The 14,915-nt window shown below is 48.1% G+C and overlaps 1 protein-coding gene across 2 annotated transcripts in view; it reads right to left on the bottom strand.

Moving 5' to 3' along the window:
- The window catches only part of CD58 (CD58 molecule), a 40,326-nt gene that overhangs the window by 13,962 nt on the left and 11,449 nt on the right, over positions 1–14,915 (bottom strand). For both annotated transcript variants that reach the window (XM_029949510.1, XM_029949511.1), the window contains exons 2-3: positions 9,589–9,882; positions 791–1,054 (exon numbers count right to left, since the gene is read on the bottom strand). In XM_029949510.1, the coding sequence (XP_029805370.1) occupies positions 791–1,054; positions 9,589–9,882 (558 nt within the window). The remainder of the gene's footprint in view (positions 1–790; positions 1,055–9,588; positions 9,883–14,915) is intronic.

Genomic DNA, 14,915 nt, shown 5'->3' with positions numbered 1-14,915 from the left:
TCTGTTTCAGTTGCTTCTTCCAAAAAAAGCGATTCACAAAATCACCCTATCCCAGCCCAAGGCAGCTTCTATTCCGTATTTGCCCAAGAATCCTATTTAGCATATTATTCTGAATTCTAGAGGTTGCCATTTTCCTCTCTTCTTTTATGTTTTAATGAACCACTTTCAAATCACTGATCCTTTTGTCTGTGAACTGGGAACGTATTGTAGAACGCTGATAATAAAAAGTGCAAGTCACAAATGTGCACCTTAAACAAAAGGAGCACAGCCTAGACACATTGTCACGCTACTCATGGAGCGTCAGCCTAGACAAACGTACCAAACGCACACATGCAACCTCTAAGAACCCAGTGGTCATTAAGAAATTATAAAGTGATGCTGTGAGTGGCTAAGAGTGTGGGCTGAGGGCCGGACGGCCTGATATCAAACCAGGCTCTGTCCCTTACTAGCCGTCGACCTTCGGCAATCAAACTCAACTCCCTCTGCCTTGGTTTCTCCCCGTAAAATCAAAAAAAGCGATACTAGTCCCCAAGTCACCTAGTTGTGTGAGGACTGAATTAATTAACAAATGTATCAGAATGATGCTTGACACAGGAAGGCCTAAAAAATGTCAGCTTTATGGTATAATGGAGTATCTGTGAAAAGTGTAACTTCTTTTAGACATCAAACTTGTGAAACATATGTCAGCCACGACGTGTGTTTGTGGTTTGAAACTCACGAACCACCAGTGGTCTCCGGACCCCACTTGCACACGGCATCTTTGCCACGACACCCTTGGATATGGACTCACCTGGGACACAGGTTGCTAAAACCAGTGATGAGGTCTGAGTGGACAATGGATTGCTGATGCTACATTGTACTTCCTGTGAGAGGTCATTTTCCCGCTTAATAGAAACTTCAGATGAATTGGAGCTGTTCTGACACGGGACCGAGAAGCAGTTCCATGAGTACGTGGTAAGGTTCCTGTGGCTGCTGTAGGACTCGGGGACCCTGCAGTGGACCGTAATGTCTTCAGCAGTGAGCATGCAATTTAGTGCCGGGGGCGGAAGAGGCTCTGGAAGAAAGAAATATAATATTTCTGTAACATTTAGACTCATCTTCTCCAAAGCCCAACTTCCTACAAGCTTGAAAAGGCCAGCAGACCGCCTCCTTGAGCACCAAGAGGAGAGGTGCTCTCTTCATCAGGGTCAGACCGCCCTGCTCACGCTCAGACTACCCACAGGCACCTCGGCCCTTATCCTCAGTTCAGAAAGCCAGAAATTTTACACAAGACAGTTGCAAAGTCACAGAGCTGCAAACCCTGATCTGAACTGACACGAGGATTCGTTTTTATTTTTCTCACTGACTTCAAATATTCATTATCACGTTGCACTAAAAATATTCATGTGCTTGGGTATGGGCGGTCCCCCAAACTAAGTGGGTGCTTTGTAACATGCGTAAAGAGTTAATACTACCTTTCTAAAATCTAAAAATGCTTAACTCCAAAAGACATCTGACTGAAGAGTGTTTGCAAAACATATGGCGGAGTGGCACTGGGGGCAGGCCCTGCTAATAAGCAGGGTAGGGGACAGCACTGCTGTGGACCTGCCGGTCTAGAGGCCTTACTCGCAGCCTTCCTCTGGCAAGGGTCCCCTTCTGGCTATAGAAGCAAGGTGCCTGGGTGGCTCAGTCGGTGAAGCATCTGACTTCAGCTCAGGTCATGATCTCACAGTCCGTAGGTTCAAGCCCCGTGTCGGGCTTCTGTGCTGACAGCTCAGAGCTTGGAGCCTGCCTTGGATTCTGTGTCTCCCCCTCTTTCTGCCCCTCCTCTGCTCATGCTCTGTCTCTCTCTCTCAAATATAAATAAATATTAAAAAAATTTTTTTAAAAGATGGCTTAAGAGCCACAATGCTAGTTTATCCCATTAGATATTCATTTCTTTGTTAAAGCATATACCTTCCTGTATCTCTACTTTGTCCCAACAACTAACCCTAAGAAATTAGAGAAAATATGCACAAATATACAGACTATCCAGAAAGTGGTCCTGGCAGCATTTGGATAATAAAATTTCAATACACTATATTTTCTAAGGCAAAGGAATGCTTTTGCTCTAATTATTAATCTAAAATAATCTAAAACCTTGAAAGTATTCAACCCCTCTTCCCCCCTGCCCCACCCTATCTTCTCCTCACTTCTTCCTCACTCAGTTAAGTAACACACCAAGTTAGGGACCTGAGTCACACCTGACTTTTCTCACTGCTTGGGGCTTCTTCAGTTGTCAGGTTTGATCTGGCTCACATAAGTTGTTAGACAGGGCCCAGGAGTAGGCAATGGAAAGCTTTCCCCAAATTAAATTGTAAGCAATAGACCCAAATCCTTCAGAACGATAAAGGGTTGTTCTCTTGACTCAACACTGGAAAGCCCAGAGCCGTCCTCCTCAGCCTCCTCGGTCTGGCTGGCCACCCACGCACAGAGACGGGTCCTGAAGCACCTCAAGCTGCCCGTGTGCCTCCACACCGTGGACAGTCCGACGTGATGCTTCCTGATTCTGCGCACTCCTGCCTCTGCGACCGGCCTGGGCCTTTCTCAGCAGCATGAAACCGAGTTTTCTAGGTCCTTGGAAATGTTCCATGGAAGCCTTTCTCAAATCTTAATGTGCCCAAAAATCACCAGGGGTCTGTGCTAAACATGCAGATTGCTGGGCCCCCTCACCCCAGGTGACGCGGAGGCGGCGCTCCGTGTGTTCTGTTAGAGGTTCTGGTGCACCGACCCAGTTCGGCCAAGGTCTCGTATGTCATCCGACACTTTCTAAACTGAAAAGAGGTGCCTCGTGAGCCCTCCCCCCACACTGCATCTCTGGAGGTACAGGCTAGAAACTGCTTGCTTCTCAACCAGAGCGTCTGACATGACACAAGGAGCGCAGGTGGCCCCTCAGTAAGAACAGATACTGGACACACGGAGGGATGGAGGGATGCATTCAGGGAGGCAGTTCCAAATTATCCTCTCCACTCTATTAAACGCAAATCTTCCATCAGCTCCCCTCCGAAAAAGGAACAGTGTGGTGGCTAAGAGCATGGACTTAAGAGCTGGACTGCCTGGGTCCACGCCATTTGCTTATCCCTGCTCCCCCCGCCCCGCCCCTGCTCCCGCCTAGGTCTCCTCTCCTGTGCAATAAAGGAAACAAATAGCATGTCCCCGTTAGGACTTTGATGAGGATGAAATGAGATGGTACAGATGGCACCTGCCGTACAGATCACCATGCAGCGGCAGGCACAGAGAATCCAGGTGTGCCAGAGCACAGGACGAGAAGGCAGGCTCCCCGGCAGGGCTGTGACACCACCCGGGCCAGAAGCTGTGAGCTTGGGCCCCAGCGAGGGGTGTCACCAGCGCCCTTGCAGTAGCTGGAACGCATTTAAGACATCATTCACTCAGCTCAGGTCTCTTGTTCTATAGACAGGGAAACCCATTGCTAAATCAGTCACATTTTTCATCTGTAACACTGAATATAATGCTTTAAAGACTGTAAAGGTCTAGCGGGATATGAGAGTAATTTGAAAGGAAGAGCTGGCATCATTTTCTGGGGTGTCAGAGTTCACTTCACCGCATGGAAGCTCTTTCTGGAGGCCTCAGGACTCCACTGTGGCCAGACAGCAAACCTCGAAGAGCCTATCCTGCTCACTGAAAAGTATGCAGACCTTCCCGTGGCACCGGGCAGAGCTCCTACAGCCCAGATCTCTCTCTGGAAGCGTCATGGCCCCGTGCTGCCCATGGGACTTCCCACAGCGATCTCTAACGAATGCTAGTTACACCCGTACCTGAAACAGTATGAAACCGGCAGGAAATGCACCTACCTCATCCCTAAGATAACTTAGTCAGTTTATAGTGAGTGGATTCAGCTCGCTGCTCTGTAAGACTGAGAATGGTTCATACACATTTGATCACATTGGTGTATTTCTGTTCACTTTAACAAAAAGTCAGAACAAGTCCTAGCACTTTAGATCATTTAAGGAGAGAGCAGTCAATTCTACTTATTTGGATCTCACCATCTTAGTCAATTCTAACGTATTTGGACCTCACCATCTTGAATGCAGCTAAAAAAAAAAAGGCAAGACCTAATGAACACTGGTGGTGGAAATTTGAAGGGGATTTTGAGGGAAGAAGGAAACCAAATATCAACTCACACACAGAAGGAAGTGGATGGCCTGAATTTAGGGGGTGCCAGGAAATCCCCCTGCCTAAAATAGCCTTTCTGAAAATCTCCCATTAGGCCCCACGTCTCCGGAAGATCACCAAGTCACTTAAATATTAACATGCCCTGAAGGAAGGATGCCTTCCTCATTTCCCCACGAAAAACTATGACCAATCGTTTTCTCACTCAGGTGTGAAGCGTGAAATCTTGAGTCATCTTATGTCTTTTCATAACCAAAGTCGAATTTCGTTGGCTCTTTCTTAGAAATATTTTTCCCTTTCCTTCCTTCCCAAATTCTACTAGCAACTCCTCTGTCTTCCTGGACAGTCACGGCAGCTTCCAAACCAGTGCCTCCTCTCTCTAATTTACCACAAGCACCTACCATCTGATTAATCACCCAAAAATAGATTTTATCAAGTCACTTATCTGCTCCAGGATTCGCTACGCAGCTCCCACTGCCACAGGCTAAAATCTAGACTCTCGAGCCAGGAACGGGGCTCCACATTTAATGCTGTCGGCATCACCGCTTCCTGATCAAAATCACCTCCCCTGTGCTCTGCCCCTCTGGGGGTCTTTGCGAATTAAGCTTCCTAAGGGCCATCTAGTTGATCTAACTACTGAAATCAAGCACCTTTGTTGAATTACTATGGAATTTTAAAAATTAAATGATTTTTAAACATTTCATCAAGATTAAAAAGAGAAATTTATTCAAGTGGTTGAACTGTTTTACAAACCCTATAATAGCGCTCCTAACATGCATGCCATTGTTAAATAGAATAGAGAACCCAGAAACGGACTTATAAATATATGGCCAACTAATCTTTGACAAAGCAGAAAAGAGTATCTAGTGGAAGACAGTGTTTTCCATAAGTGGTGCTGGGAGAATTGGACAGAGACATGCAGAAGAATGAAACTAGACCCCTTTCTTACACCATACACAAAAATACACTCAAAATGGATGAAAGATCTAAATATGAGACAGACACCATCAAAATCCTATAGGAGAAAATAGGCAGCAACCTCTTTGACCTCGGCCATAGCAATTTCTAACTTGGCATGTCTCCAGAGGCAAGGGAAACAAAAGCAAAAATGAACTACTGGGACCTCATCAAGATAAAAAGCTTCCACACAGAGAAGGAAACAATCGACAAAAGGCAACTGATGGAACGGGAGAAGATCCTTGCAAACAACATACTGGATAAAGGGTTAGCATCCAAAATCCATAAAGAACTTATCAAACTCAACACCTGAAAAACAAATAATCCAGTGAAGAAATGGGAAGACATGAATAGACACTTTTCCAAAGAAGACATCCAGAGGCCAACAGACACATGAAAAGATGCTCAATGTCACTCAACATCAGAGAAATACAAATCAAAACCACAATGAGATACTACTCACACCGGTCAAAGTGGCTAAAATTAAAACACAAGAAACAACAGGCATTGGTGAGGATGTAGAGAAAGGGGATCCCTTTTGCATTGTTGGTGGGAATGCAAACCAGTGCAGCCACTCTGGAAAATAGTATGGCAGTTCCTCAAAAAATTAAAAATAAAACTATCCTATGACCCAGCAATTGTACTACTAGGTATTTATCCAAAAGATACAAAAATGCTTATTTGAAGGGACACATGTACCCCAATGTTTATAGCAGCACTATCAACAACAGCCAAATTACGGGAAGAGCCCAAAAATCTACCGATTGATGAATGGATAAAGAAAATGTGGTATGTATATGCACACACACAATGGAATACTACTCGGCATGAAAAAGAATGAAATCTTGCCATTTCCAACAACGTGGATGGAACTAGAGAGTATTATGCAAAGCAAAGTCAGTCAGTCAGTCAGAGGAAGACAGATAGCATATGATTTCACTCGTATGTGGAATTTAAGAAACACAACAGATGAACATAGGGCAAGGGAAGGAAAAAATAAGATAAAAACAGAGAGGGAGGCAAATTATAAGAGACTCTTCCACTCCCCCTTAGGAATAATTATTTTTTATTAAAAAGAGACTCTTTGTACACAGAGTACAAACTGAGGGTTGCTGGCGGGTGTCGGCTGAGGGGATGGGCGAAGTGGGTGATGGGCACTGAGGAGGGCACTTGTTGGGATGAGCACTGGCTGTTACATGTAAGTGATGAGTCACTGGGTTCCATTCCTGAAACCAATACTACACTGTATGTTAACTAGCTTGAACTTAAATTAAAAAAAAAAAAAGATTCCATTGTTATCTAGATTCAAAAGCAATCTTTCTAGTTGCTGGCTCTATAAACTGCCAGATTCCCATCCTGCATGTTTTGAAAATTCTGCTTCATCAACGGCATCCATGGTTCTCCCAATAGGATGCCTGCGTACCCTGACAAGCTTCACTCTTCTATATGGAGCTGACCTTCTGGACAAAACAGCCATCCAGTCTGAGAGCCCCCATTTCTGTCCACTGCACCTCCCACATCCCAGCCACCCGGTTCGACTGCTTTCATTGCTACAACAAATATTTGTGGAACGCCTACTACCTACTGACGTCCCGGCCTGAGCTCTGGGCTTGTGATGAAGAACAAGAGAGAAATTTTCTCTTCCTCCTAATGTCTCCAGCAGGGCAGGTAGGTGAACTGGTGAAAAACAGCTGTTTCTCCAGCTTGTCGCCCTGCCCTGCTCCACCAAGACTGCCTCCGACGGGACTTGGAGGGCTCAGACTTGAACTTCTGCATTGGACTTTCTGCCTCTTCTCCATCCCCTGGAAACCACCTTACACACTTGGCCACAGGTTGGATCTTCCTAAAACGCCTTTGGCCTAGAGGCGGCAGGGCTAGAACAACACTCTCTTCTAGGAGAAAACAAGGGAACCTGGGACCCCACAGAGGGAGGGATGGGTACGGGTTCAGCTGTGAATGCTGGTGGGGGGGGGAGTGGATAGCACAGAAAAGGCAGCCAAAAGGCAAGGGTAACACTAGGATGCCTGAGAACAAGGAGAGGAGGTCATGGATGTTAGATCCCATACAGCCTTGCAGGCCACTACACATCAGAGTGAGAGGGGGACGAGTGACATGCCCTGGCCTCTGTTTTAAGATCACTCTGGCTGCTTGTATTTAAAAACAAAGTGTGGTCATAATAATATATGTAAGTCAAACCACTATGCTGTTTACACCTTAATTTGTACAGAGATATATGTCAATTATATCTCAGTAAAACTAGGGGGAAATTGGGCAAGGGTAGAAGCTGGGCATCAGTCAGGTGGCCGTGGCAATCTTCCAGCTGCGGATGCAGCGGCCCTGGACCAGCACCAGAGGAAGTGCTGAGAGGTGGTCAGGTTCTGTGAAATCAAAAAATGTCCTGGTGGAATAAACATGGTGTTCAAGAGGAAGAGGAAGAGAAACACGGTATCAAAGATGACATCAAGGTTTTAGCCTGAGCAAATGAAAGGACGGAGATGCCACTAACCAAGTTGGGGAAGATTTGGGCAGGAACAGGTTTCAAAGGAAAGCTGATGAGCTCACAGCTCGCTCTTGGACACATGGTACTTGAGAGGCCAAGCAGATGTCCGAGTGGAAATGCACGGTAGGCAGCTGGAAACACACAGAGGGTGCTCAGTGGGGGTCTGGACTAGAGCTCCCAATCTGTGCACTATCAGCAACAAAATGATATGTAAAGCCAGACATGGGATGGGCGCACCAACCTGGGTGTGAATGCGGGCAGAGGATGGTGGCTTACGTCTTAAAGTCCCCAGTGCTAAGAGGTTGGCAGGACAAGGGAGGCAGCCAAGGCGGCTGAGAAGGAATGGTTAGTGAGTTAAAAGAAAACCAGAAGAGGGTGGTGTCCCAGATGCCCAGAGAAAGCAGGGCTTCAAAGAGCAGGGAGTGACCAGCTACACTGGAGGCTGCCGAGTGGCCAGAAAGATGTGGCTAGAGCATGAATGGGTCTCTGGATTCATTAACGAGGATGTCACGAGCTTTGGCACGGTGATGGAAGGAAAGCCTGTTTGGAATGGGTTCAGGTGAGCAGGAGAAAAGGGGTTATAAAGTACAGACAACTCTTCAAGGAGATTTCCTATAAACTCACGACAGCAAGTGGGTGGCAGCTGGCGGGGTGGAGGGCGCATGAGCGATGGCAGACTGCCTGCTGGTGGGGACCGGCTGGCAGCTCTCGGAGACCACTGCAGGGACACAGCAGACATCCCTGAGCGCAGGGACAGGAGGCGGGCCTCAGGGGCAGTGCAGGGTGTGGTCCTCTGTGACCAGGGAGAGACAGCAGGCTCAGGGGCAGGTGGGCGGAAGGACTGAGGGTGACACCCTGTGGAGTTTCTCCTCTGAGGGCTTTCTCTTCTACAGTGAGAGCAGAATCAAAGCCTGCAGCTGAGGGGTGTGTCTGGAGAAGGGGGAGGGTGTCCGAGGCTTGAGGAGAGGGGACAGGTTGGACTTGACTGAGGCAAGTGACCGGAAACAGAAAGTGTGGGGCTCTGCAGGGTGATGGGTTTCTCTGCGGCCATGGTGTGGGAGCATGGAATAGACTTCACACTGGATGGAACCCGAGTGGACAGGCCATGTGAGTCCAACCCATTTAAAAAGGAGCAAGGAAGCTAGACCAGTCTTCTGAGGAGCGAGCCCAGTGAGCAAGCATGCCCGGGCTGCCCGAGGAGGGCAGGGGCCACATGAAGTGAAGGAATGGCAGAGCTGAGCGGGAAAAGGGGTTTCACATGACAGTAGGACAATGGCATGACACAGTGGAGGGTTTAGAATGAGTGGTGGTGGCAACTTCTAGGCTCTCTCCATGGGGAGCAGTGGAAGGGAAGACAAAATCACCACAGGAGAGATCAGGGACTCAGAAGCCTGGATATTAAAATGTTATATTTATCATCATGACAGGAATGCCAGAAACAGCAAAAGGGAGCCAGGCATTCAAATGACCCAGAAATGTTGGGATATACCCATGGACCTACAGATGATGACCACAGGAAGGAGAAAAATCCAGAAGCACCAGCAAGAAGCAGGAAGAATGTGTACCCTCTCTCTGGTTCCAGTGTAAAGTGATAAAGGAAAGGAAACAAAAAAAAAAAATCTGTCTTCTGGGGGGCAGGGTGCAGGTGGAAACAGAGCATCATCTATCAGAGGGGCTCAAAGAGTTCTGAGCTCATTGCTACCACTCCATCCCTTTCCAGAATGTTCCAAGTAAGAGAAGTGATGCGGCTGGCAGCAGCCCTACCCAGCTGGGGCTGCTCTCTCTGCCTCGGTCACATCCCCTCCTCCCTCAGAGGGTGACGTGGGGACTGAAACTGGCCCCTGTGTGCCAGATGGAGACAAAACCTCTGACAGCCTAAGAGACCTAATCCTTTTATTCCTTATAAGCCATTAATTGGTGTTAGTTTCTTAAAAGAGCTGGCAATTTGCCATTTGAAACAAACCAACTTATGGAATACTCACCTAAGACGTGGAGACAGAACTTGGTCTTGGTATTGCTCAGAAAGTCGACTTCGTACTCATCTTCATCCAATGATGTTACGTTAAAGATGGTGAGGCTTCCTGATGTGACGTTTAGATGCACCCGATTTAGGAAAGGTGGGTAAGCTCTGGGCTCTGCGTCTTCGCCATCCCATTCTACGACTTTATCTTTTCCTTTTCTCCACATGATCTCTTTAATGAGAACAGAGCCTGATGGGTACAAGGTTACACTCTTGTTTACAGTGCCATATATCTTCTGGGAAGCACAGATGAAGCCTAGGAGGGAAAAAGAAATTGGTTAGGAAAAACATGACTTTATTGAAAATAGAAAGCTATCTTCCAAGATGCTCTTTGGGGAAAAAAAAAAAGTTAAATTGAGCAGTGAAAATGATTCATCAGCTACTTTCTGTGTCAACTTGATAAACCGCTGATGGAAAATACAGCAAGTAGAACATGCTTGACCGTGTGGCGCTTACTCTTTATGCGGGGGGAGAGCTGGGGCTCACATAGATGCAAGAACCGGATTCAGTTTTGATGGAGCAGCAAACCCATGCCAGGGACTGTGGGAGAGCCTGGGAACCTGACAGGCAACCAGACGGGGTGACTCTAGGCCCTCAGGCGGTCCCACTGTGTGGAGAAGACAAAGCAGGCCTGGGGAGTGGGGCCCAGCTCATCAAGGGCCTTCCCCAGGAAGTCATGCTAACATGGGGGCATCCCTGAGGGACAAGAGGGGCCAGCTGAGGGCTGGGGGAGGAAACGTGATCATTCTGATAGAGGAAGCAGCACCTCCAGAAATGCAGACCCTGAGTCAAGAAGGAGCTTGGTATGTTTGAGCAGACCAGAGCAGCTCCTGACGGCTAGACAAAGAGAGAAACTGAGTCACGGGTGGGGAATGAGGCTGGAGAGGTGGGCAGGCCAGGCGACAATGCACACTAGTGGGGGGCCTAGGGCACAATGTTTTGGCAGACTGGCCCTGCCGGCAGAGGGGAGAGTGGTTGCTGGGGACAGGCACGGGGCAGGGAAACCAGAATCAAGGTCAGTGCCGAAGGAGCATAGAGAGGGTGGAGGACCGGATGGACCCGACCAAGCAGACCAGGGTGTGGGAGGTGGGAATAGACAGAAAGGGCAGATTCAAGAGCCGCTTGGGAGAGAACTCAACAGGGATGAGTTGCTGGGGTGAGGGTGGGGGTTTGAGGGAGAGGGAGGAGTTCATGGTGTTGGTCAGGCATCCTTCTTGGCTGGCTGACTGTGGCTCTCAGCTGGGATCGGAAACAGTGACTGAGAAGCAAGTCAGCAGGCAAGACGCAGAGTGAGAGCACGGGGACTCGGTCCAGTGGCGTAGGGGAGCTGGCTCTAACCGTTGCCATCTCTGCCGGACCCTGTGCAACCAAGCATGGGAGCTAATGCTTCAAGCAGACACTCCTGCCTTCTCCACGCCAATCCAGTTGTTACCTATTTACTACCACCGCTAGATCGGGATACCCTCGACACCCCAAAATGGGCTTAAATGCATCTGGTTCCAGACTTGACTTTCTTGTTAAGAGAGAAGAGCAGCTGTTAAGGGAAAGGCATTAAAGATAAATTAAAACTTGATTGAAGTTTTTCCCTGGCAGCAATCACGGTAATTGAAAGAGCATGGGAAAAACCAAGACTATTAAATAGACCAATTTTAGCCAACCGTGTTCGATGATTTCAAATAAGAAGGAACGATCTCCTATTTGCCGATTGTGAGGATTTTTAGAACCCATCTCCCTTAATTAAGGGAGGCTGCCCACAGAAATACACCAGCAGCCCTCCATGCTTTGCTCATCACGCCCCCTCTCTTGCACTTGACTGGAGCACACGGGAAGGTGGATGAGAGGGGGGATTTGAGGAGTGAGGATCTATCCACAGCCAGTAGTGGAGGCTCGAAGCGTCTTGTGAGTGAGTGAGTGAATGAATGATGGGATGAGAGGAAGCTTGGCTGCATAAAGATGGATGGCTGCTATCTCTATCTCCCCGGGGCTTGAGAACAGGAGGAAGAAAGAAGTCAAGGATGGAGCGAGACTGGCGAGAAGCCCAGTTTTGGGCTGGAAGAAACTCTCACAATTTTTTAGAGGAATTACCCCCATTTCCCAGGTGAAATGACAGGACACCAAGAAACATGAAGGAAAATGTCACCAAATGCCTACTCGCTGCCCGCGGTGTGTTCACACCCTTTTACTGCTCGTCACACACTTCCAGCGGTCGTGCAGGTGAGCAACCAGCCTCCGAGAGGCACATCAACTGTCCAGAGTCACTCAGCAAGTTTATGGCCGCAGAGGGACCAGAACATAGACATGCTGACTCTTTCAGCCCCCCTTTCTCAGCAGTACGGTCCTGTTACCCAGTGGGTAGTTCGAGTGCGTGGGGACTCCCCGCACCCTAGAACAAGACGGCACAGTCACTGCCCTCTCAGGGCTAACTTTTATTGGGGAAGTCAGACTTTATCCAAGTAATAAGCCACACACCCAGCTGCAGCTGTGACCAGTGCCACCAAGTAGAAGCCCAGGGTGTCACTACGAGCAGCCGCTGGGGAGCCACCGAGGGGTGAGGGAAGGCTCCCTAGGTTCTGCAGGATGAGCAGCAGGGAGCCCCGCCAGGCGGGGGCGGTGGGGAGTAGCAGGGTGGGGGGGAAGTTCGTGTGCAGGGCTGTGTGGGCTTCAGGTGGACAGGATTGTGCCCTTCATTCTGCAGTGAAAATGCTACCAGAGAGTTTTAGGATGGGGACCAAATAAGATGAACGCTTTATTTTTAAAATGTGTTCAAGGGGTGCATGGGTGGCTCAGTCGGTTAGGTGTCCAACTTCAGCTCAGGTCATGATCTCATGGTTCGTGAGTTTAAGTCCCGCGTCGGGCTCTGTGCTGACAGCTTGGAGCCCGGAGCCTGCTTCGGATTCTGGGTCTCACTCTCGCTCTGCCCCTCCCCCACTCATGCTCTGTCTCTTTCTCTCTCTCTCTCTCTCTCTCAAAAATAAACATTAAAAATTCTTAATGTGTTCAATAACATATACTAGACACATGATTTTATACAGCTGCAGAGGGGCGCCTGGGTGGCTCAGTCGGTTGAGTGTCCGACTTCGGCTCAGGTCAGATCTCACGTTTGTGGGTTCAAGCCCCGTGTCAGGCTCTGTGCTGACAGATAGCTCAGAGCCTGGAGCCTGCTTCAGATTCTGTGTCTCCCTCTCTCTCTCTGCCCCTGCCCGCTCATGCTCTGTCTCTGTCTCAAAAATAAATAAAACATTAAAAAAAAATTTATACAGATGCAGAATGATGATAGATATATTTAGCACAGTCTTGTCTGGCCTGTGTGTGTAGCTTGGATGCCTTACCCTATCCCCCAATCCCTATAACCACCCTCAGTCCTGTAATCTATGTTAACAACTCTGAATATAGCCTTTGCTCTTCTTCTACTTGCTCACATCGTCAAATAGAGATATGTCACACAGAATGCATATATACAAATATATATGGCATTTGCCACGGTTTAACAAAAAATGGTCTTACACACGTCTCTGCATCTTACCCTCCCATCAAGAATACTTCATAAAAGTCCCCCCCAAGGCAAGACTCTCTGCCTTTCAGTGGCTTCCTATCATGCCCAGGTACGACAGGACCAGAATGCAGCGGCCATCCGCCACTGCCAAACACGCCTCCGGTCCCCCTCTGCTCCTACCACAGTGGCTGGAATGCCGCTTCCTCCGGGCGAGTCTTGCGTATCTGCGGTTTCGTATCTATGGGAGAGGGTCCCAGGAGTGGGACTGAACCAAAGGGCAAACAAATTTATTTTAATAGGAGCTCCCACACTGCTTGCTTCTGCGTGTTACATCTCCATCAGTGATGCCTGAGTTACCTTTCCGTGAGCTCGGCAATGCTCCCGTGACTTGTGTTTTTTGGACATTTAATGATCAAACATAAAGCGACATTTCACTATTATCTGGATTTGCATTTTCCTGCCCTCTAGACATTCAGGCACCTTTTCTGTTTTTTTATGATCTGGATCTCCTTTTCTGAAAAATGTCTTTTTGCATCCATTGCCATTTTTTCCCTTTTGGGTTGCTTGTCTTTTTCTCATTGAGGTTTATGAGTTCCTTGTTATCAATTTTTTTGTTATCTATATCATACTTTTTCCCCAAGTTGGGCAGTGGTGTCATCCCCTAAGACAGGGGGCATGGAGGAGGGCCAGCTTTGGGACAGGAGACCATGCTTCCATCTCAGACACCGCATGGGGTCTGGGAGGCACCTGTGGAGATGCCCAGTGGGTTGCCGGGCACACAGGTCGGGGGCTCACAGGAGCAGATAGACTTGGCGATCACCACATCTGTAGTGGCCACTGTCTAGCATTTTATTCCCACAGTAATGTCCTTTCTGTCGCACTTCTGAGACTAACCCGGAAGTAAGCTGCGACAGGATAGCGGCCAATGAAAAAGAAGAAGAGCAGTTGTTTCTCAAAGGTCACACACCCTGAATGAATCTGCGCCTGAATAGCAGGAAAGGAGTCCGCAGGGAGCAGGCTGCTGTGCAGATAAATGAGTGGTCAGAAGAGGGACCACGGGGACACCAACTCATCATGCCAGAAACAGAACAGAAGGTGCCCAGCCTCACAGATGGGCCCAGCTGAACTCTCAAAAGCCTCCCAAACTAGGCTTCCTCAGCTGTAAAATGTAAATCAGAATGCCTACCACGAAGGATTGTTTTGAGGTTTGAAGAAGACTAAGCGTCCTCAGGGGCACCTGAGTGGCTCAGTCGGTTAGGTGGCATCCTCTTGGGTTTGGGCCCAAGGCATGATCTCACAGTTTTGAGAGTTCAAGCCCCACATTGGGCTCTGCGCCCACTTGGGATTCTCTCTCTGCCCCTTCCCTACTCACATCGTCTCCATCTCCCTCAAAAATAAATAAATAAACTTAAAAAAAAAGATTGAGGGTTTTTATACAACAGCTGACATGAAGTAGGCTTTCAACAGGGCTTTCCCTCGCTCTCTTTCAGTGAGTCTGGCCACATCAAGGCCTTGGCTGTATGTGATCCTGGCTGGGTGAGAACTTTCATCTCTCATCCAGCGTGAGCTTTCATCATTTAAAATGAGAGGGGCCGGGGACAGAAAATAGGTATCAGTGATTGCCTAAAAAGTTATTTCATACTAGCCAGAATTATTTTATTTGTATTGAAGACTATTGAATAATCTTTTAAAGATATGAGGGTACCCTAAAGATATGAGCGTACCTCAATGCCTCTAGATAGAGGGATAATATATTCAAAAATAGCTCCAACTCCAAATATTCTGTTGCAGGGTCC

The sequence above is a fragment of the Suricata suricatta genome, chromosome 8, assembly GCF_006229205.1.
Source record: "Suricata suricatta isolate VVHF042 chromosome 8, meerkat_22Aug2017_6uvM2_HiC, whole genome shotgun sequence".
Classification (NCBI taxonomy): domain Eukaryota; kingdom Metazoa; phylum Chordata; class Mammalia; order Carnivora; family Herpestidae; genus Suricata; species Suricata suricatta.
Note: the sequence above shows the minus strand (reverse complement) of the source record. Positions and strands in the feature narration are given on the sequence as shown.